Consider the following 22,502-nt stretch of genomic DNA (forward strand, 5'->3'; position numbering starts at 1 on the left):
GAATGTTTCTGCCATGAAGGAGGTTTAGCAGATCTGTAATTTACCCCACAGCCTTCCAAATATCATATTTTAAGAATCCTAGCTTCCAGCAAGAAGGTAAGGTTCACACTTCTTCCCCTTGCGCCCACAGGGAGGTCGCCCAGATTGACCAGTTCCTTCAGGAGACGGCGGCCCGTGAAGCCAACGCTAAGGTACGCTTGCAGCAGTTCATTGAGGAGCTTCTGGACCGAGCCGACCGGGCTGAAAAACAGCTGCAGATCATCAGCAGCTGTGGCACCACGCCGAACGGCAGCCTGGGACGCTGCAGCCTGCAGGCCTCGAAGGGCAACGGACGCCAGGTTAGGATCTTTGAATACACATTGCTGTAGGTTCACGCTATGAAACGTGTGAGAGTTCCTGTCAAAATAAAAAATATATATAGTGCATATAATATATAACATATTTTCTGCCATACGTAACGACACCTGCTGTACAAATTGGTTTTTAAGTATTTAACTGCTCCTTATCACACTGATTTTGTCGGTTTATTTTCCTATGAACTTTTTCTATGTAAATTTGTAGCACATTTAAACTGGCATAATATTTTAACTGGCAAAAGTAAGTAACATTCTTAGTTTTATTGCAAATAAGTAATGTTTCAATAACACTTAGTAGTGACTTTTAAGTAGAGACTCTTAAAGACTCCTTAAACTGCAGGAAACTCCACTTGCAGCATTCTGGCAGTCATTAACAGAGCAGCTTGTTGCTGATGAAAAGTACATAAGCATAGATTGTATTGATTTATGCCTCTGTAATGCACCACAGCTCGAACCGGTAATAGACTTCAAGATGCCTGAGACAGCAAGTCTGCTGTGTTTTACTGAACTGAAGGGTAGTCGCTGCCTGTTTTTCACATATGAGCAGTTGAAATTAAATAAGATATAATTCTGGATTAGTGATGCAACAAATTCTGATAGTTTTATTCGGTTTGCTTATTCGGAGCAGTTATTACCCCTGAGAAACAAAACAAGACAAACCTCTGCCGGCACGTCACTCCCTGGGCAGTATTTACCTTTAAGGGAATAGTACTGCATTATATTTTAATAGTATTGTAAACTTTATGTAGGAGTAGATCATGGAAATAGGTATTGATTTGTAAATAGCTGGACATGAACAACCTGTGCATAGTATATCATATTATACTACAGGATATTTCTAGATAACTAGACAGCTCAGTCCTTTGGCAATACTCGCTTATAAATATCTAACACGTTTTACGGTCAACTTGTAAGAAAGACAGATGTGAAAATTAAAAGTGAGATCAGAGGTCAAACGTGACGTGATATTTGGATGCAAACTATGTTTAGTCATATTTAGAATCCCCATATTTTTTTCCCCCGTATTTTTAAATCACTAAATAACATTGTTAAAAATCCTGCATCGGTCAGTCAGGCTCTAAAATAAATGAACAAAAATGAGTTCTTTATCACTCCTTCTGAAACAATTAGTGCAAAATTCATGTGACACAACAGATAAAACTTACCCACTGACATTGATAAATGTCACCACTTTGCTCGTATGTAAATACACAGCATATGTTTGCAGTGCCTTACTGCAAAAATTAAAAATGGAATCACTTCATAGCAAGTTTGTGTGTGTTTCAGCTCAGATTTTAGGCTTTGGGTTTGTTAGTGGAACACGAGAGCGTGAAAGTGCATTGTGAACATTTGTTTGATGCCTTTTAAGTCATTTGGTATCGTCTTGTAGACTTTAATTAGTCTGTGCAGATGTTTTTATTTAAGGTTGTATTGTTTGGATATAAAGTGAGTCCTAATATCGTTGTACAAGAGATTATGTTTTCTATAGATTTGATTTTGTTAATATCCATGTGCTCTATATATGCAAGTGCAGTTTATTAATATTGCACATTTATAACCAAAGTGCTTTAAATTAAAATAAAGGGGATAAAACAAATTCCTTTCTTCAAAGATATGTGGGCGAGCCTAGCTGTATATATTGAACTGATAATATACAAAGCATTTTATTTTATACTCATGACACTCATCAATGTGATGCTCCTTCATCAAGGGATTTATTACAGTAGGTATACAGTAGGTACAGTTTTACAGTTGTTACAGCATTCAGCATCAAAGCTGTTGGAACAGTGAAGCTGTGCAGCTCGGTACATCCTGATCAGAAAGTGTGCTCCCATGAAAAAGAAAACTGGAATGCAGCTCTTCATCTCCAGGCTCGGTGCTTGAACCATGCCTCCTTGCTCCTTTTGTTTTGCCGTATTACACAATGATTAAAAAAAGCTATAAAAGCACACAGAGTCTGTTCTTAATGTCACGTATTCAAATTATTGTACGACACTTATGGAAAAAAAAGAGGTCACCTGTTTCACAATGCACTAATGTGTATGCTGCCATGGAAACAGTTCTTGCTCTCGCTCAAGATTTCAGCATGATTTTTAATCAGATGTGATGTGGTGCAGAGCTGCCTGAGAGGAATCGTGTCCTAAGATTACCGTCTCCGAGTGCACAGATGATGTCGGCGTCCTCGGGTTATCACTTTATAGTCAGGTGACCAATTATAGACAAATCTTCAAAATAAAGTGTTTTACTAAGGAGTTGGGCCACTGTGGCCACATGTTTTCCAAATGATATTCCATTATTGGATGTTATCTGACCAATCGGTCCAAATTCTCCAGTAGCTCTTCAGTTGGGTTGAGATCTGGCTGTAGCATATGATTCACCTCATTTTCATCCTCAAACCATCGAGTGAACCTTTCAGGGCATCAGGGCAGACAAAGGTGATGATTCAGAAGAGCGAATGTATTGATTCAGAGTGATCCTTCTTTCTAAGGTCAGGGCTCTTAAAGTGTGGCTCTTGGTAACATTTTATGCAGCCCACGAGCATGATGAGGATAAGAATGCACTAATGCACATTTCATTCATCCGAGTTCATGTCAGACAGAACAGCAGAAAACAAGTATTTCTCTTCAACCTCTTCTGCTGTAGTTATCGCAGATCACAAACCTTTCTAACACTGACAAATCCAGCAGGTATCAAGGAACACAACAGTCTCAGAAGAGGTTATAAAAACATTAACACCATAAACCACTATCAACTTACCAGACAAAAAGCCTGCTATAGTCACACTGTAGGGAAAACACTGATTGGAGACTGTGCCATAATCACAATTATTGCAATAGTTGCAACGAACTTGCGATCTTGTTCCTTTAAAGACAGGGACCAGCAGTGCTCGCAGTCAGTTTCCATTTTCAAAGTGACTTTTTTTGCAAGAGCCAGTCTGCAATCAGTTTGCGATTGATTGAGGTGAAGTTGGCATTGGCATGGAGTCTGTGTGTGGTTAATGGGCGATTAACTGTCATAAAATGGTAAAAATTGCAAGTCTGCTGTTATCTGTTGCAAATCTGTTGCAACAGATGACAGAAATTCACATTAACTGCTCACATTTAGAGTTCACCCAGAGCCTCATACACACAGAAATTCCTGCTCAGATGGTGACATAGTTACTGCAGGACGGCGATTTAACTGCAAAATTAAAACAGGAAATCAACAACCTCGGTTTCACATAGGAACATAACCAGAATATAACCAGTGCAGGCCCCTGTTACAAGGAGACGTGCTGCAGATGTGTTGCGTTCGTCAGTGCAGACTGACTCAGACTGGTTGAAATGTGCCGGCAGTTTGAATTTGTTTATAAATTACATGGCAGTTGCTTGCAAACCAGTTGGTTATCCAATCTGTCTGAGAGTTCAGTCAGTCTGAATTGGACTGTGATTGTTTGGAGAATGGTTGCCTCCCATCAGGTGAAATGTGCAGTCGCCACGTGATGGAAACTGAATGATACTGTTGCACATTTAAACACTTGGTGACCAGCTGGTAGCTGCAACTACTTGCAATCAGTTACCGAATGCAAAACCACTGATATTTATATTAGGGATGCAACGATACCAATTTTTTCAAACCGATACGATACCGATACTTGGATCTGAGTACTTGTCGATACTGAAAAAAAACCGATACTTCTACCACACACACACACACTCACAAATGCAATGAACTGGAAGACAGGTTTTATTTTATTCTCTGCCGATAAAAAATAAAATCTTAATAAAAATGACCACAAAAAAATTTCAAGTGAAAAATAAGCACTTCTGTTAAATTATTGCGGAGTATCCACATTGTAATTTAACAAAATATCACTGAACTATTGGGCACTGTCTCGAGCTTTCAGAATAATAAATAAACACTTCTGTTTGGAATAAAATAAATACAAATTATGTTTGAGAATAAAATAAACTTTTAAATTATTGCAGAGTGTCCATATTGTAAACGAACAAACAAAATAACGAAAGTATTTGGCATTGACGAACAAACTCCTCATCTGCCCGTGGATCATCAGTCCACTGTGCCGTTAAACTGAGGACTGACATCGCGCACACACTGCTTGTCTTTACCTCTTCAGAAAGTTTTGGCACCATTATCTCCCTGATGTATGGGCGGCTGGGAATTTCATATCGCGGCTCGAGTATGCCGAGAAGACGGTTCAATCCTATTTTTTCCACGACTGGCATTGGCTGGTCATCCAGAGAAATAAAATGAGTCAGAGCCTCTGTTGTTTTAACTGCCAGTGGATTTTCTCTTGACATTTTTAATCTCTTTTCCAAAACCTGAGTTAAAGTTGGCTGTTGTGGTCCACACTGCTGACATTTTGTTTAGCCTAGCTACAGCAGCCTCCAGTTTCTCTTTTTTATCTGGAGCCGCCAGTCTCACTCGCCTAACCCTGTGCCTGTTTAGCGCTGGATGTCCCCCTAGTGGCCAATCTAAAAAACTACAACAGAAATGACCAGCCACCCTCTGACTGATGAAATAAGTTAGTATCGGTTCATGGTATCGGTTAACTTTTACGAGTATGAGTACACACACATTTTACAGTATCGGCCCCGATACCCGATACCAGTATCGGTATCGGTGCATCCCTAATTTATATATATATATTTTTTTTTTTACTAGTTGCAAGGAGGTTGCCTTCCTTGTTGTACTTTAGTGTGAACAAATACAAAATCCCTAAATCTGCACTAAGCTAAGTGCTTTTGCCAGAGGTTCCTTCCTTCCTGTTAAAGGAGAGTTTTCACATTTTCGCCATGCGGTTGCTCATAAAACGTTGTTTGACATTTGGGGTTTTCTCTGTATTATTGTAGGATCTTTAACTTACAATATAAAGTATCTCAAGGTGATTGTTGTTGTGGTTTGAAATATTAGAGAACCATGTGACCTGTGAATGACCTGAAACTACCTACATGTAGTCAGTTTCTTGTCTCCATGCTTGTGCACTGTAGGACTATGAATAATCAGCATGACAAGTACAAGTGTGGAGGCACTAACTGGTTGGCACCTTGTTATACTGTCAAGGGAAGCCCAGCGATGTCTCCACCTCTCTATATGGCCTGAGGAAGGTCGCCCTCATCTTCCTAGGAGACAGGTTTTAGAGTGACAGGGGTATTTTAGGACTGGTGGTGAGAGAAGGGATGGTTTATCTGCTCACTCTGTTGTTCTTTCCAGGCTGACTGTAATATAATTTTCACAGAGAATGAGTGAAATATACAGCAGCTTTAATCTGACTGTGATTCTTTATTGTGTTTTGGGTTTGTAACAGAGAGGAGAAGAGGTAGAAATAGACAAATGCTGACGTTTGGCTCGAATTTAAGTCACCCAAATTGAGTTATACCTCCCAATGAATGCATTTCATTAAAACCATTTCTTGGAGATGTGCTCCTGCTCTGCCTTCACTGCAGTCTGTCCAGGAATGAAAGGCACGGATGATGCTCGCCTGTTTCCTCCACGGTCCATTTTCACTGGCAGTGGCCCACAAACAAGCTGTGTGAGTGAAGCAGAGAAAAGAGGGAGGGAGACTGTCTGTGTTTGTGCACATTTTCCCTCTGTGGCACGTCGCCGGTTTGGTACACAGAGTTCCACCTGGCATGGCTTCACACACGCACACTCCAGTGCACATGCAGCTTTGAGCACGGTGTGAAAGAGCGACAAGGAAGATTTTGCGCTGGCAAACACAGAGAGTCAGATTGCACACTTACAAGCAAATAGATTTTAAAAACCTGCTCTCAGAGCTGCAACCAAATATTTTAGATTGCAGGGTTCTCTCTGCAGTGAATACAGTGGATGGATAGAAGTATTGATTGCTCAGTCAGTCAGGTCCATCCAGCATTTTGCTCTAGAAAAAGATATTTTGACTACTTTCCATCCATTTTCTTTGGGTTATCCAATTCAGGGCTGCAGGAGCTTCTGCCAGCTGTCATGTGGCAAAAGGTGGGTTACACCCTGGACAGGTTACCAGTCTGTCGTGTGGCTGATACAGACAAATGATCGTGTTGCACTCACACCTATTCACGACAATGATCCTGTTCAGATGCCGTGCTCGTGTGTACGGTACAGTAACATCTCAAATCAAGAAAATGAAATGTGATGAAAACACATCACTGAATCACACACAATTACCTTTAATCAGAAAACCACTTTTGTTATTCATTCTAGTCAAGATTGTATTCTGTTTGACAAAAATCAGAAGTAATGGAGCCTGTTTGAGATACGTTTAGAAAACCTTCCCCAGATAACTGCAAAATAGGCTGCAGTTTCATTTTCTGTGATTTCATTCCACTTCCAGTGGGATTTTTTTTTAAGCAGGCTTCTGTACTCATTTTATTTTTGTAGCAGTTCTAATTTAGTGCGACAGCTGTTTGTTAGTAATACATACAGTATCTTGTCCTTCAATTAAATGTCTTGTTGTATTTTGTGTTTTGGTAAAATATGTATGCTCGCATTTCTCTATCATAAAAAAACGATCAGCCTGTAAAATAATGTTTGAGAACGATGGGGAAACAGGACATTTTCTTAATAACACGTTTGATCCGACTCTTTGTTTTCTTTGTCTTTCTCTCTCTCTCCAGAGAAACTCGAGCATCTCTGGGAGCACGAGGGGAATGTACCAAGTGTCAGAGCGACGTTCCTCCCCCAGCACAGGGTGGGTCAGCAACACACTGCTGTACATGCGACACATAGTGAGACCTCCCACCATGAGTTATCCATTCATAGTACCATTGTACCATGAAGAGCTTTATGAAACAAATGTTGATGTACATTGGAATCAGGATGCAAAAGCAGGATGTTGAGGCAGGCAATACTGCCAAAAAGCAAGCCTTTGTTGTTTGACCCCCCGAATGTTACAATATGTGACTGCTGGGAGAAAAAACTTCAAAAAACAGCAATGTGCACTTTCACTAAATGCATTTTCAATAACATACTGACCGCTCGGGTTCTGATGGTAAATAATGTCTTGTGTTCTTCTACACAGTGTTACACACAGATGTCAAATGTCCAGATGTTTATTCTCTGTATAAATCCTGCGTTCCACCCGAGCCTTAATCCTCAGGACCACACAAACTTAAGAGTTTGCCCTTTTATCAAAAACACAATTTTTCCCTTCCTCTCATTTATCTGATATGCCATGATTTTGGTTAAGTTAATGGTACTTCTTATTTATGATTTCTATGGCTGAAGTAAAATTCCCCACCATCCGTCACTTATGACTCACAGCTGACCCGAAATAACAAATGATTTTATAATAATTCTAAAGGCTCGCAATACAACAATAGACGTTACTCAGGTGGTGCATCACTATAAATGATTAGTTAAAATGATCTTCTCTGCTTTCAGAAAGGATGGTCCAGTGCATCCTCTGCTAAAAGAGCTAATAAAGGAATCAGTGGCGCTCCTTTCCTTTGTGTTTGGAAAATCTCAATGGCTGCCACTTCCAGGTCGCTTCACTCAGAAACCTTCCTAAATTAAAATTAAAAATTCAAACAGTGAATTCAAGTAACCAGATAGATGCAAGGAAAAGTCATTTACTGAAATAAAACAGGAAGTGGACAAAAACAGATGAAGACAAAGACGAGGAAATAGAAATATAAACATTAGAACAATAAAGAAAGAAAATCAGTGACGTCACAACAGGAACCACAGCTCAGCAAATACTATACAAGACCCCAAGCCCATGATAGTCTCTCGTTTAATGGTACTTTTACTGCTGAGTAAAATGGCAATGATCCATGCTTTTAATTGTCTTATTTAATTTGTTCTAATTATTATTATATGTCTCGCACCAGATAATTAGGCAGCTCTGAAATGTGCATATTTTACGGTTGTTTTTGGGAGCGTTTTTTCGGTCTAGGTGGAGATTTTATAGTTGGCTTTTAAATGCTTTTAGTTCACTTCATCTTTTGTACCTGCTCGGAGCTCGTGTAGTGAAACACAATCTGTCAGTTACTTGGAAATGGATTCCCAGAGCTTTTAACAGCAGTCTGCTGTGCTTGCTGGTCCTCACCTTTTGAGGTTCAACATTGCCAGTATTGTGTATAAATACTTCTATCCCCAGCAACTGTCATAATATTGTTTGAAAAAACAATAGTATGTTAATATTTTTGTGACTTCTTTTGTTTTTTTTCTGTTTTTTTTGTTTATATATAAAATCCAAAGATTACTGTAGTACATATATCTCTTATACTCACATGATACATAACATCAGGTTATAGACATGAAGGAGTTTACTTTAAAGTCAGATGCACACAGTAACTCCTAAAATGGTACAAAGCTTTCTTTTAAAACAACAATTGTCTTCTTAAAATTCAACAATTTAATTTAAAAAAATTAAGCAAGATTTCTAAACATCTGTCTGGTACACTTTTTCAAAAGTTAGTATTTGTTATCTTGTCTAGCCTCCGAGGCAGGTTAAAGACTTTAACTCATTTCAGTGTTCAAAACTTGGGTCATGCACACGTTCAAGAAGCTAACACTTGACAGAAGGGGCAGGCAAGAGACAGAGAAACTGTGGTCGAAAAACTAGCAGGATGTCATACACAATAGAATCACAAAGTTACAGAAAATACTGGACAGCTCTACAAAATGCTGAGACAGTTAAGCAGAGGACGGAAGGAAGGAGGGCTCTATAAATACTGGGTGACTAATTGGCGGGAAAATAGAAACAAAGAGAGGAACTAGTTACCAGTTCAGAGATTTCAAAGTAAAGCAGTAAATGATTATGTAGGTCATCAACTTTATATATATTTTTTCCTTCTAATTAGACCAAACAATCTGTAACAGATTTCATGGCAATTCATTTTTCAGTATTCCATGATATTGTTGTTTTTAAACTAAACAGCTGATTTTTCAGGACTCACATTGCTTCTTATGTGTCTGCCACATTGGACGTTATACAACCACTGGTTGTTATGGAAACTGGTTGGAAATTGTTTGCAAAGATGGTGCTAAATCCCAAACCTTGCTAGCATATTCCAATATAAACCTGTACTTTTTCACATTAGCCAAGCATCAGTAGAGTTTAAGAAAGTGCAACGCAAGCTGGACATGTAGAAGGTTTGGCCTCAAAGCAAAAGATGTGTCTCAGAGGTTTCAAATGGCGCAGCTTTTAAGTTGAAAGCAAATGGTCTCCAAAAAGCTGACACATCCGTTCAAACAAGACTGCAGCAATGTGCTAGCAACTGGAGCAATCACGAAGAGGTTTTGGGGGAATATGTGTTTTTACCTGCTGGTTGCCATGGAGTCACTGACTGTAGGCCTCTGTGACTAGGACTTTAGCGATCATGTTCCCAGTCGCTGCCACCAACCTCCAGCAATGACTCATAACAGGTTGGGAAATATTCAGTTTTCCATGATGACTACTATTTACCAGATGGTGGCGGTGCAGTCTGTAGGCTTGTATGACTGGGGCCTTATTCACTGGATCCTGTATTATCACCACGATAGTCACGTGTCTAAAAATGGCCGACAAGTTAATGTCATGTGGTCAGTGATCATGTGTTTGCAAAGCCTCAACTTAGCGAATGTGAATTTATTTTTTTAAATATTGAGAGAAGACTGTTTAATCCAGATTCCTAATGTGCAAATTTGTGAGCACAGTACTCGCCAACTACTAATGTGAACATCAAATCTATAGTGTTGAAACCTGACTTAAAATTGAATCTATCCAAACCAAATGTCACAGATGCTCTCAGTCAGTGACAGCGCTGAGGCGCAGGTCAGACGTCTCACTACACGAGGTGTGACTGAAGTATTTCTGGGTCTCCACTGGAGATTTCAAACACATGGCGTGCCATCATGTACCGACCCAACTGTCATCCCCAGTTGGTGCGTGAATGTGTTCCCTTCTCTGACGTCACGCAGAGCCTGTCAGGCCTTCCCCATTAAATAAGTGATGGCACGACACACACGCACAGACGCCCGAGAACAACTGTGTAAGCCTTCTGCCTTCGGTTATTAATAGCTGTTTAAGGATAAAGATTGTATTCAGACCATTTTACAGGCAAAGTTACTCAATTTGCACAACTTCAAACTCCCATTAAAACTTATAATCAAGATTTACTAAAGACATACAATAAAAAGTTGGCAGTCCAAAGTCACTGGTCACTATTTTACTGTTTAAATAGACATTGCTGCACAAGCATCAATCCAGAGTGAAAAAGAAAAGGATACCAATCATCAGTTTGCAAAAGTTTACACAAAAAATTGTGCAGCCTCATGAATCAACTTTCATGGGTTTTGCTTCCTATTGCATAACATCAAGAATAACCTTGAAATTTCTGAAAAAATACACCCATCGATGTGACTCAGGTACATTTTATTTTCCTGAATTTCGCTGAAATGCCTTTCAGATGTTGCTGAATGTAATTCAGGATTTTTTTTCAACAGAAATATTGCAGAAACAGAAACAGTGGTCACTTTATTGGGTACATTGTTCAACTACACATTATCACATACTGTCAAAGTTCGGCTGTGTGGGAGCATGTAGGACCCAAATGCAGGACTCAAACATGGGAAGTTACCTGAAAACGGCAGCCATGACACACACCTAATCAGCCGATCATACAGAAGCAACTCACTGCATTAGGCATGTAGATATGGTGAAGACAGTCTCCTGAAGCTCAAACTAACCAGAAAACAGGTAACTTAAGTGGCTTTGGGCATGACATCGTTGTTGGTACGAGACGGGCTGGTCTGAGTATTTCAGAAACTGCTGATCTGCTGTGTTTTTCCCACACAGCTATCTCTTGGGATTACAGCTAATGGTTTGAGGGAAAATATCCAGTAAGCATCAGTTCTTGTCAGTTCAGTTCAGTTATTGATGCGAGGTTAGAGGAGAATGGCCAGACTGCTTAGCTACAACCCATCTACTTTTAGGTGCATCTCTGAATACACAACACTTCAAACCTTGATGTATTGTGATGAAGATGAAGTTACAGGACGAAGCATGAAGATTGGAAAAATGTTGATTGGTCTGATGAGTCTTATTTGGATGGTAGGATCTGAATGTGCTGCAAACATCTAAAGCATGGATTCGTCCTTACCTGCATCAGTTTTTCAGGCAGCTGGTTTTGTGATAGTGTGGAGGATATTTTCTTGGCACACTTTGGGTTTCTTGAGGATGCATAAAAACAAACATGCTTACACTCTTTGTCAGCTTAGAAGTAAGAAACAGTGCCTGTGTTATTAGTAAAGGTCACCCCCACCCCCATCAGGTTTGCTTGTTTGCAACCATAAATGGTGCTGCCTTTGGGAGATTATGGGTCAGTTTTGAAGTAAACTTGTCTAACACCTGTAATTGTCACAGAGCTTTCTCTGCACTGTCCAGGTCACTTGGTCAGGAAGGTTATCAGTGACCTGTTAGCCAGATCTAGTGTCAAGCTCTGTGCTTTCGGCACTTGTATTCAACAGTCAACCAATTAGAAATGCTTTCACCATATTCTCTTCTTAGCGTCCTTCTGAGCTTTTCTTATTTGTCTACTCTGCTCAGGAGCTAGAAAATCCCTAGTGTTTTACCCGTTTACGAATCCTTGACCATCAGGAGTGTTTTGCCCTGTGTTAACCAGTCAGTCTGCTGAATGTCTGTCTTTGTGTTTTTGGCATCTACTTCGAGGCCCACCAGGCTCTTAGCATTGATGTTGTGTCTTTTCACTTTTGCTCAGTCTCAGCTCTGGCTGACTCATTCATGTGTCCTGTTGTCTCGATTTAGAGGATACAGTATTAATACTCTTGGCTTCTGTCTCTCTGGGACTCACTGATAGGTATCTTCTTGCACTTCTCTGTCCACCTCTGTTAGCAACTAAAGTCTCTCTGGGCTTTCTTGAGAGACTTTAGTCTGGATAGTTCTTTCACCATGATCTTGTACTTCTCATTCGCTGTTGCAGTGGCATTAAAGAACTCATTGGAGTCTGTGATACTACTGGCAGCATTCATAGTGTTAACTGTGTTACCATGTACCAGTATCTCTACCAGTGGGACCACTGTCTGTCAGTGAGCTGGAGGAGTTGCAGCTAAGAGGTTGACTGTGTTTAGTCTTGCTGCAGTTTTCATCCTCAGGTCGGTGGACGCAGCTGTCACGACTGCTGCTGCAGTATTATGTAGCTCTTTACCACCATGTATGCAGAGTTCCCACTCTGTTATTTATCTACTTTAACTGCTGTTTTTTGTATGTAGTGTCATCGAAGAGAACCTGTTATAACTGTACACTGTACAGATGTAACGGTCTCACGTTCTTGGTGCAAGTCTTCTCATATTGATTTACTTGTTAGTTATTTTTGTAAGATGAGACAGAAGGGAGCTGCTTGTTGAGCTGTTTATTATTTACTGTTTGATGCTATGTGGACTCTGAAATTACCAATTCTTACTCATAGTCTCTTATTATATATATATATTCATTTCACATTATAGGTATTTATAGATTTTAATACTGGCAAAACATGAGTGCAGTCTGTCATGTTGATGATGTTGCAGCTTTACAGACAGCTTGTTAGACTGCAGTGTAGCCCAGGTTTGTCCCAGTTTTGTTGTTTAAACGATAAACTGAGATCATCGTTTTCATTTTACAGAATATAAATTGATGTTTGTGGCATTTTATGCATTTCTACTATGGTGGATCCTGACTTGGAATTTCTAGTTAGTGCCATCCGCTGTATTACCTGTGATTCGCTTACACTTTTATTCCTAAAATGATGCATGGAGATGTTTTTGCTCTCCTTGTTATGCTGAGAAAAAGAAGCACTGAGAATCGAAGAAAAAGAGAAGAAGAAAATTGTCCTACTTTTGAAAGGCTGATAACTGTAACTGCTTATTGCTTGAGTTGGCTGGGAGGTTATTTTAAGGACTGTATTAGCTCGTATTCACAAAATTTACCCTGATTTGACAATAAGTAACCTGAAGTGCGGCGCTTCCTCGTTGGTGACACTAGCCTAGCTGTTCTGTCATACTCTATGGCAGCACTGATGTTGTCTTCAGTGGACCTCTGAGGATATTAGTCTTTGTTAGCAATGCCCTGAGGCCTTTACTGATCAGAAGAACATGAACGTGTAGCTAATGAATTTAAAGAAGCTACAACAATGAAGTCTTTTGTGTATTTGAGACTTTTGTGTGTAGCAATTCTATGTTTGAATGTGCCATTAAATCAGTCGAGTTAAATTCAGTATCTGCACGGGGAAGGCCTGAATAGGGTCGCAGTTTCAACTACTATTTACTATTTATGCTGTCATGGTATCTTAGTTGTTTTGCATATTTGTTACACTTACATGCAAAGTTTAATATTATACAAAGATAACCTGAATGAATGCAAAATCCAGTTTTTAGATTGTGATTTCATTTATTTAGGGAAATAAAGGCTATCCAAGCCTACCTGTCTGAAAAAGTCATTGCTTTCTAAACCTAATAACTGGCTGTGCCATCTTTGGCAGCAAGAACTGCAATCAAGGGTCTATGATAACTGGCAATGAGTCTTTCACACGGCTGTGGAGGAATTTTGGCCCACTCTTCTTTGCAGAACTGTTGTAATTCAGCCACAGTGGAGGATTTTTGCACATGAGCGGCCTGTTTCAGGTCATACCAAAGCATCTCAATCAGATTTAGGTCCAAACTTCGACGAGGCTGCTCCAGAACCTGCTGGTATGTTTTGGATCATTGTCCTGCTTCATAACCCAAGTGTTTCTTGAGCTTCAGGGTGTGACCTGATAGCTGGACATTTTGGTCAATAGATGCCATTTTTGCCCAGTCTCTTTCTTATTGTTAAATCGTGAACTCTGACCTTAACTGAGTCAAGTGAGGACTGTACTTCTTTAGTTCTGGGTTCTTTACATTTGTCTGATGATCTGAAACGTAAGCTGTTTTTACAAGCACTGTTAGTTGGGATTTGTTACTTTTGGACCAATTGGTCTCTAGCTTCATTTTTAACAGAGTGGTATTGATAATTAGGTCTCTGCATGAAAGCCAGCAAAGCTATTTTCTATAATATCTGCTATATGTATGCGAATTATTATGTTTGTATTTGTTCAAAATTATTACCACAGTATGTCTTGTTATTAGATGTAAGATGGGTCATCTATCTATATGTTAGACAATTCAATAAAAACAAACTCATGTAGATTACCCTCCCTTCTATTTTTTTCTGCAGAGCATCAGGGAGGATCAAGTCTGTCTCACAGGGCTCTGGAGGTTACGACAGTGATAGCGTTGAGATGCATCCCATGGAGGACTGTCCTGAAGCTCAGTACTATCACATGCAGTGCCGGTTGAGTGAGGGGGGTTACGAACGCTCACCCGGATGCGGCTCGAGAAACTGGGGTCTTCGTAAACAGGCTATCCAGAACTGGCAGCGGCGGCCTTACAGGAACAGCACTGAAGGCGAGGAGGGAGACGTATCTGATGTGGGTTCCCGAACCACCGAGTCTGAAGTGGAGATGTGGGAGCAAGAGAGGAGGGCTGTGGCGGAAGTCCAGCAGTCTGCTGCGCCCTATTCTCACCACAGCAGAGCAGCATACCGCCCCAACGCCGGTAAGGGCTCTTTGGAAAGTTGTTAACGTAGACAGATGGGTAACAGATGGGCGTAGCCACGGTGACAGGTCACCCATTGATTTCTGAACTGTGGTTGTTGAAGCCAGAGTTGTTGGCTGTTTAGTGTTGTGGCCTTTCTCATCTTGTTTTTGCCAGATGTGGTTTTTTTTCCAGAGTCAGATGTGACGGTGGAGAGCTGTTACTGGATCAGCCTAGCTAGCTTGGTTAGCAAGCTGCATTGACAAACTTCTGGGTGCACAGATACATTTACCTGCTAATCGTTCTGAGTAACATACAAATAAGAAAAAAAATAGTGTTTCGTTCATAAAAACTAGCACAGCCTTCTTGGATACCCTCCAGTTTACTGTTATTTGATGCTGATCAGCGTCTCTAGCTGCCCTTACAGACAGAGGGCAGCCTAGCCTGTATCCACTTTCTGTTAACATATTAAATTCTGCTGTGAAGTTGGATATTTTACATTAAAAGTCTATGGGGATTAACTCACTGTAGGACCTGCATTTTTTTTAGTACTTTTTTGGCTTGATTTTCAGGTCCCAGATGTTGGTGCTTGTTTGTCAAGTGCAGCAAAATTCGTAGAAATCTGCATCCTGTAAATCCGACACTCCATACAATTTAATATCTGGGAGCCAGGATTCAGAGTCGAGGCCTTAAAATGAGTCCCATAATAGAAGTGACAGATGTAGATCTGGGTCAGCTTGCTGTAATGTAATATTGCAGGAGCTGCGTCAGTGGCCGAAGCTCGTTCTACAAACTGGGGTTTATCATTGAGGCCTTTTATCTGCTGCAGGTCTCGTATGATATTCATGCAAGACAAAGAAATCCTTCTACACCATCTGAGAAAACAAAGTTAAATAAATTGTATTTAAATCAATGAATAACATGAAAACAGATAAAAATGATTAAAAATTCTAATATTGAACCACACACTTGCTTATTGTGTTTGCGGTGCAGGTACGCAGCTTCAGTTCAGTTGTGGTGCATCAGGTGTCATCATAAAGATGGCTCCGTCTGCAGTGTTGGAGCTAAATGCAGCTTCTTTACGTTTGCTTCCGATAAACAAAATAAATGAAGCAACGAGGGACGAGATAAACGCACAAAGTTTAGGGTCTATAAATATTTCTAGTAGGCTCACAGGCTCATGTTATCCAACACAATTTAAAATCTCAAGTCCTTTTTAATGAGATGTTTCGCCAGCGTTTCTGTTGTAGGTGCTGAGAAAATCAAACATTGCTGCAGGTGACTCTGCTGTTCTTCCTCTGTGTGCCTTTGTGCGTTGCGATATTTGTCTGTCATATTGTCTCAGTTCCTCCCCTCATATTAGGCTTTGTGCTCAGCCAAGCTAGGCAGCTAGCCTTTCCTACACAGCTGAAATCCACCACAGATTGTGCATTTCTCTCTTAACTTCTTGTAATGCCAAGATCTTTAAACTCACTGCTGTGGCCCCTCCATCTTTTCCACCTGCTGTTGGGATTTTAAATACCAGTTGGACTGGGGCGGTCTGCGAAGAAGCAAAACTGGGCCAAATCTCTGACGAATTCATGTAAACTGCTATAACGGCCCCATTAACACAAAAGATTCCTCTCCTCATGTTACTGGCATCCCTCTGCTCTGACGTAGTCCTTCTTATCGGGAGAGTCTCTGCCAGGTTGTGATGGAGGTTTATGTATCTACAAGCAAAGACAGAGTTGTTTTCCCAGCATGCAACACACAGTTTGGCTTCTTTTTTCTTTTTTTTTTAGTTCACTTGGCAATCTTGAGCGTAGGTGGTGCGTGTGTGTGTGTGTGTGTGTGTAAGAGAGAGAGTGAACGAGGAACAGAGTGAGAGTGTAAGCAATGGTTCTTAGCCCTGATGGTTTCGAGCGGACTCCTTCCAAGGCCAAAGACGAAATGAGTCATCTCGGAGCAATCTCGCTAAGAGGAATGGACGCATGATGTCAGCCGATAGATAAAAATCCACAGAATGAAAAGATGAGAAGGTGAAAAAAGAGCAATGTTAATTAGTGTCCTGCAGAAAGTTGGCGCCACCGTGTGACAGAATGTCTTTGTTCTTTTTTGAAGAGGATTTAAAGTACTTTGTAAGAGTCTCAACTCACCCACCATTTCTTTTACATTTTGCTAGAAAAATGGGAAACAGTTGCAGTGATTTATTGAAATGTGCAAACATACATGGAAATACAGCATACAGGGCAAAAACACAGTGTGTGTAACTTTACTGACCTTGAAAGTCAGAGTTTAACCTGGCCGCCTTCATTTTTCAACAGGCTGTGTTGAAATAGTGTTTAAAAAATTAGGAATAGTTCTTCAGGCTTCTTAAAAGACATTCAAATCGCTTCTTTGAAGGTAAAGTATTGTCAAAAATCAAAATGGTTCTTGTCTGTGTCCATAATTCCCTCGGTTTTGACAAATCCCCACGGTGTAAATGTAGCCTAAAACAAGATTTCTGACAATGCTTCAGTGAACTGTCAGCCCTTTGCTGGATTTCTTCCCTATATCTTAAGGATTTGACTTTCAGATACTGTTAATTCTTAATCTATGCTAAATAGTTATTCCTGACACTTCTTTTTTTTCTTCCCTCCACATGTCCAGCTTCCTCATTATGTTTTGAAAGTACACCGTATTCCAAGATGTTCCAAAGTTTTGGCTAATAGATCTTTGGGAGTCACCTTGTTATTGCAAAAATAATATTTGATGCTTGTCAAAGTGTCGTCTTTGGTATTTTTCTTAGATTCAACTAAAGAAATGGGTGCTTTACTAAGTTGCAAACACAGTATGGTTCCTCCCTTGACTAAGGTGCTTTCATATGCTTGACTGATTCATAGGTCAGTGCTAAGTGGTTTAACACACAAAAACACCCCAAACATTCCTCTGAAAATGGTCTGATACAACGACTGGACTTAAAAGAGTGAGTGAACAAGCAGATGTTTAGAAAGCATGGAGAACTGTTGTTTAAGACCAATTTATTTAAAAAATGACAGGAAAGTCTAGCTCCTTCAAAGCAAAATATAAAGAAATGAGTGATGGTTCAAGATTTTTGCACAGTACTTTTTAAAAATGTAATATGATCTTCTATTCCCACAGGTCGATCTGAAGGCGTCTACAGCAAGCCATGCAGACATGAAAAAAGTCCTTCCAAATCCAATGAGGTGATCAGTCCAGAGATCCTGAAGATACGTGCTGCCCTCTTTTGTATCTTCACCTACCTGGATACTAAGACCCTGCTGAGAGCTGCCGAGGTCTGCCGCAATTGGAAGTTTGTGGCCCGCCACCCAGCCGTGTGGACCAGAGTGCTGCTAGAGAACGCTCGCATTTCTTCCAAGGTGCTTAGTGAACATGAAGATATTGTGATATATGTAACAGTCAAGATAAGCACGTGCTTACTGTTATTATTTTAGGTGTATTTTCTTATGTACATGTATTTTTTTTCTCAGTTTCTTAGCACAATGTCTCAGTGGTGCACTCAGACGCACTCTCTGATCCTGCAAAACCTTAAACCAAGACAGCGGGGCAAGAAGGAAACCAAGGAGGATTACCTGAAAAGCACACGGTGAGGCACACATCCAACATATAGCTGCCAAAGACTGCATGTAAAATATGGTCACTCCCACTGCAGTGTCTTCCACTGCTTTGTGGATTCGCATGTTGATGTTGTTGCTAACTTAGTTTCACCTTCAGACAAGAGGGTGGAGTGCTAAGCTATCAGCTAACGTCAGCAAGCTGTGACTGTATTAAAACCTCTCAGAGACGCAGTGGAGAGGTGCAGTTGAATGACTTGAACTGTCCGTGGTAAAATAATTCACAGCTTTAAATCTTAACTGAAAAATGGATGAGTTGTTAAAAAAATTCTTCAGCTACAAAAACCAAAAATCTGACTTTTAGTATGCTTATTTTTTTTACTGTTGGACAGTTTAACATGAGAGCTCATGGTGACAACCTCAAGCAGGCCATGTGATAAAAAACCCTGGAGCTCGCTGCTTGACCAATAAGCTCAGTTCCTCTTTTCAAATCACTGCCCAGTGGCTCATTCACACCTGTTACTGCAGTCTGTGTTGTTTTGGCTTCATTAAGCAGTGCTGGGCAAACTGTCAAACTAAGCGACATACCAAATGACTCCTCAAAGAGTGATTGATAAGCAGAAGCTACCAGGAGAAGGATAATTGATGAATACTGACATTTTTGTGCTGCCTGATTATGCTCGGCATGTAAAAGATCAGTTAGGATTTCCCGGAAGTAGAAAAGTAGATATTTGATATGAGTGGACGAGTGGAACGTGGAGTGAAGGAGACGAATTAGAGTTAAGTAGGTGCTCCCAGGTTACGCTGATCCAACCTGGATATGCTGCAAATGTTAGTGCACTATTTTTTGTTATTTTTCATAAATGGTACTTTTGGAGTGTCAAAAAGCGAAAAAATGACTTTCTGTCTTTTTCTGTTGACCTTCCCTTAAATCTCTGTCTAAGTGGCTGTCTGGAGGAGGGTCTGGAGGCGTTGTTAAAGGCCACAGGAAGTAACCTGCTGATACTGAAGATTTCACACTGCCCCAACCTGCTGACTGATCGCTCCCTTTGGCTGGCCAGCTGCTACTGCCGAGCCCTTCAGGCTGTAACATACAGGTAGACTGTCACACTGACATCCAGGTCCTGGCTTTTGTGAAATAACGTACACTCAGACCACTCTATAAAAACAAATAGAAACTGTCCTGCTGTCATGCTCTAATCTGTATAATATTGCGTGCAATTTGGCTTTTGTGCATTTGTATTCTATTTCAGGAGTGCTACAGATCCAGTTGGTCAGGAGGTTATCTGGGCCCTTGGAGCTGGATGTAGAGACATTATATCCCTACAGGTGGCGCCATTACATCCATGGTAACACACTCCATCTGTTACCCAGAAGCTCTGTTAAAATATAGGATTGCAAACAAATGAATGAACATTTCAAACCCAGTCTTTTCCCTTCAGCCAACAACCCGCTCGCTTCAGTAACCGATGTCTGCAGACCATTGGACGATGCTGGCCGCACCTCCGTGCTCTTGGTGTGGGCGGTGCTGGGTGTGGGATTCAGGGACTGGCCTCATTGGGTAAACTAGAATAGTAATTCCACTCCTTAGCGATTACAAATTAGTTTGAGCTTCACTGATCTAATTACTTTGTGTATTTTCTTGTATTTGATGTTTTTATCCAAATGAGTCTTGTCCATTCTTTGTTGTCCTGACATTATTTAGTTTAAAAGACCTGCATTTCTGCTACAGCTCCTATAAATATAAGTGAGTCTTTGTGTCCTGCAGTAACCTCTGCTGTGTTTTATTTTGAAATCCTCCCTCTCTGTGCAGCGAGGAACTGCATGCGCCTGCAGGTGTTAGAGTTGGACCATGTGAGTGAAATCAACCAGGAGGTGGCAGCAGAGGTTTGCAGAGAGGGCTTGAAGGGCCTCGAGATGCTGGTGCTCACCTCCACACCAGTCACCCCGAAAGCCCTGCTCCACTTCAACAGTGAGTTTGACACAACAGATCAGGCTAAGTAGCTTTGCAGTTAACTAGTGTGGCTGTGTAGTTAATAATATTAAAGCAGAACTCTAAGCAGAGCCATGTTTTTGCTGTTACATTACTGCCAGTGTTGTTACTTATGTGTGTTAACGCTCCTTCCATTTATGTAGGTGTTTGCCGCAACCTCAAATCCATCGTGGTTCAGATTGGTATAGAAGATTACTTTGAGGACCCGAACAGCCCAGAAGCTAGAAAACTGTTTGATGAGATGGTTAACAAGCTCCAGGTAACAGCACCTTTGTGTCTCACAGTCCACCCACACAGCACATACATAGTTTGATACACCAGTTTTTCAGCTGATGAGACATCCAGTACTGTTCACAGACAAAATCAAGTTACAGGCACTCATTACTCGAGAGGAGGAAACCAACAGAAACCCAAACCTGCCTGCTAACGTCTCAGTTAAAATGAAATTCCCAGTTTTAGAAACTGCAGTGCATGATCGAGGTGACCTGTGGAAGTTCACAGTGAGGTGATTTTAGTGACTTTAGATGCGGACCGCTGTTTAAACCAGGCCAGCTGGTCTGAGTATTTCAGAAACTGCGTTTTTACTGAAACATCCCCACACAACCATCTCTGCAGTTTACAGAGATGGTCTGGAAAATAGAAAATATCCAGTGAGCAGCAGTTCCTATAGTGAAGATACCTTGTTGATGTTAGAGGAGAATGACCAGACTGCTTTGAGCTGATAGGAAGGCAACCCTGAGGTATGCAGAAGGGCAGCTACAACAGCAGAACACCACACAGGGTGCCATCTCAAACTGGTTTCTTGAATGTAACATTGAGTTCACTGTACTGAAATGACCTCCACAGTCAGCAGATCTCAATCCAGTAGAGGAACTTTAGGATGTGGTGGCATAGGGGATTCGCATCATGGATGTGCAGCTGACAAGTCTGCAGTAGCTGTGTGATGGTGTCATGTCAGTATGGGCATATCATCACACCAGCACCTTGAAGAATTAAGGCAGTTTTGAAGGCCAAAGGAGGTCGAGCCTGCTACTGATGGAAACTTTATTCTGTGTTATTTCCTTCTAAAAACATGCAGCCAAACACAATGTGACTGTCAAACAAAACCACAAGCACCAGAAAATGTGCCAAGGTGGCGTCACCTTATCTCGCTGTTGTTTTGCATCTCTGTGTTTTTCTGCTGTTGTTGTTTTCTCTCAGGCAAAGCTGACTATCACAGCTGACTTAGTGCTGTTCTGTCAAACATCCAGAACAAACAAAAAGAGTTTAGCCAATGAGAGCAGGTTTTTGTTTAAATAACTTTACAGTATCAGTTTGTATTATTGTTTGTTAGTGTAACTTTTATGTAGGAGTGAATATGATTTGTAATTTGGAAACATAACTCCTTCTTATATACACCCCCCACTCAAAGAAATTGATTCTTTGTCAGCTCCCGTTATGAGTCCTCCTGAATGAGCAGTTACTATTTTACTAAAGTTACAGCCATTCACTCATCAAAGGTCGACTGTGCAATGTTAATGTCTGACATTGTAGTTACTGTATCTGGTAACAAAGGTCCTTTTATCACTTTCGTGGGAATTTATTTTCTTTTTTTTGCACCACTGTATACACATGACTAAGAGTTAGGCCAATAGTTGTTAAGTGGGTACAGTGCATCTATCTTTATCACAGTTGCATACCATTAGACCATGAGTCAGTCCTCAAAGCCCCAGTGGTGGTTTGTTGTGGATGTGTTGCTGCTATGCTGCTGCTATGCTCTGGCTGTTGTTGAAGCTTACCACACACACACACACACACATGCACACACACGCACACACACGCACACATACACACACATACACACACATACACACACACAAAGCTGTAGAATCAAGAGATTTTTTTAGTTTGAGGTATTTTTTTCTTTTCTCTCAAAAAGGTGCAAGCAGCTCTGATTCACTTTTATCCCTCCTTCCTCACGATTGCTGTGGAGAAAGAAACATCAAAGTGAATCATCTGTTTTGTCAAACAAGTCATGTAAAGGTGAAGCATAAAGGGCAAAAAATGTGCATCTGTACGAAAAAAAAA

At 40.7% G+C, this 22,502-nt stretch overlaps 1 protein-coding gene across 2 annotated transcripts in view; it reads left to right on the forward strand.

The window, feature by feature from the left end:
* The window catches only part of fbxo41 (F-box protein 41), a 65,240-nt gene that overhangs the window by 38,037 nt on the left and 4,701 nt on the right, over window positions 1-22,502 (forward strand). For both annotated transcript variants that reach the window (XM_031752263.2, XM_039613019.1), the window contains exons 4-13: window positions 131-338; window positions 6,971-7,044; window positions 14,530-14,909; window positions 18,009-18,247; window positions 18,359-18,474; window positions 19,387-19,539; window positions 19,696-19,791; window positions 19,885-20,003; window positions 20,256-20,414; window positions 20,579-20,694. In XM_031752263.2, coding sequence (XP_031608123.1) covers window positions 131-338; window positions 6,971-7,044; window positions 14,530-14,909; window positions 18,009-18,247; window positions 18,359-18,474; window positions 19,387-19,539; window positions 19,696-19,791; window positions 19,885-20,003; window positions 20,256-20,414; window positions 20,579-20,694 — 1,660 coding nt within the window. The remainder of the gene's footprint in view (window positions 1-130; window positions 339-6,970; window positions 7,045-14,529; window positions 14,910-18,008; window positions 18,248-18,358; window positions 18,475-19,386; window positions 19,540-19,695; window positions 19,792-19,884; window positions 20,004-20,255; window positions 20,415-20,578; window positions 20,695-22,502) is intronic.

The sequence above is a fragment of the Oreochromis aureus genome, linkage group 6, assembly GCF_013358895.1.
Source record: "Oreochromis aureus strain Israel breed Guangdong linkage group 6, ZZ_aureus, whole genome shotgun sequence".
NCBI lineage: Eukaryota > Metazoa > Chordata > Actinopteri > Cichliformes > Cichlidae > Oreochromis > Oreochromis aureus.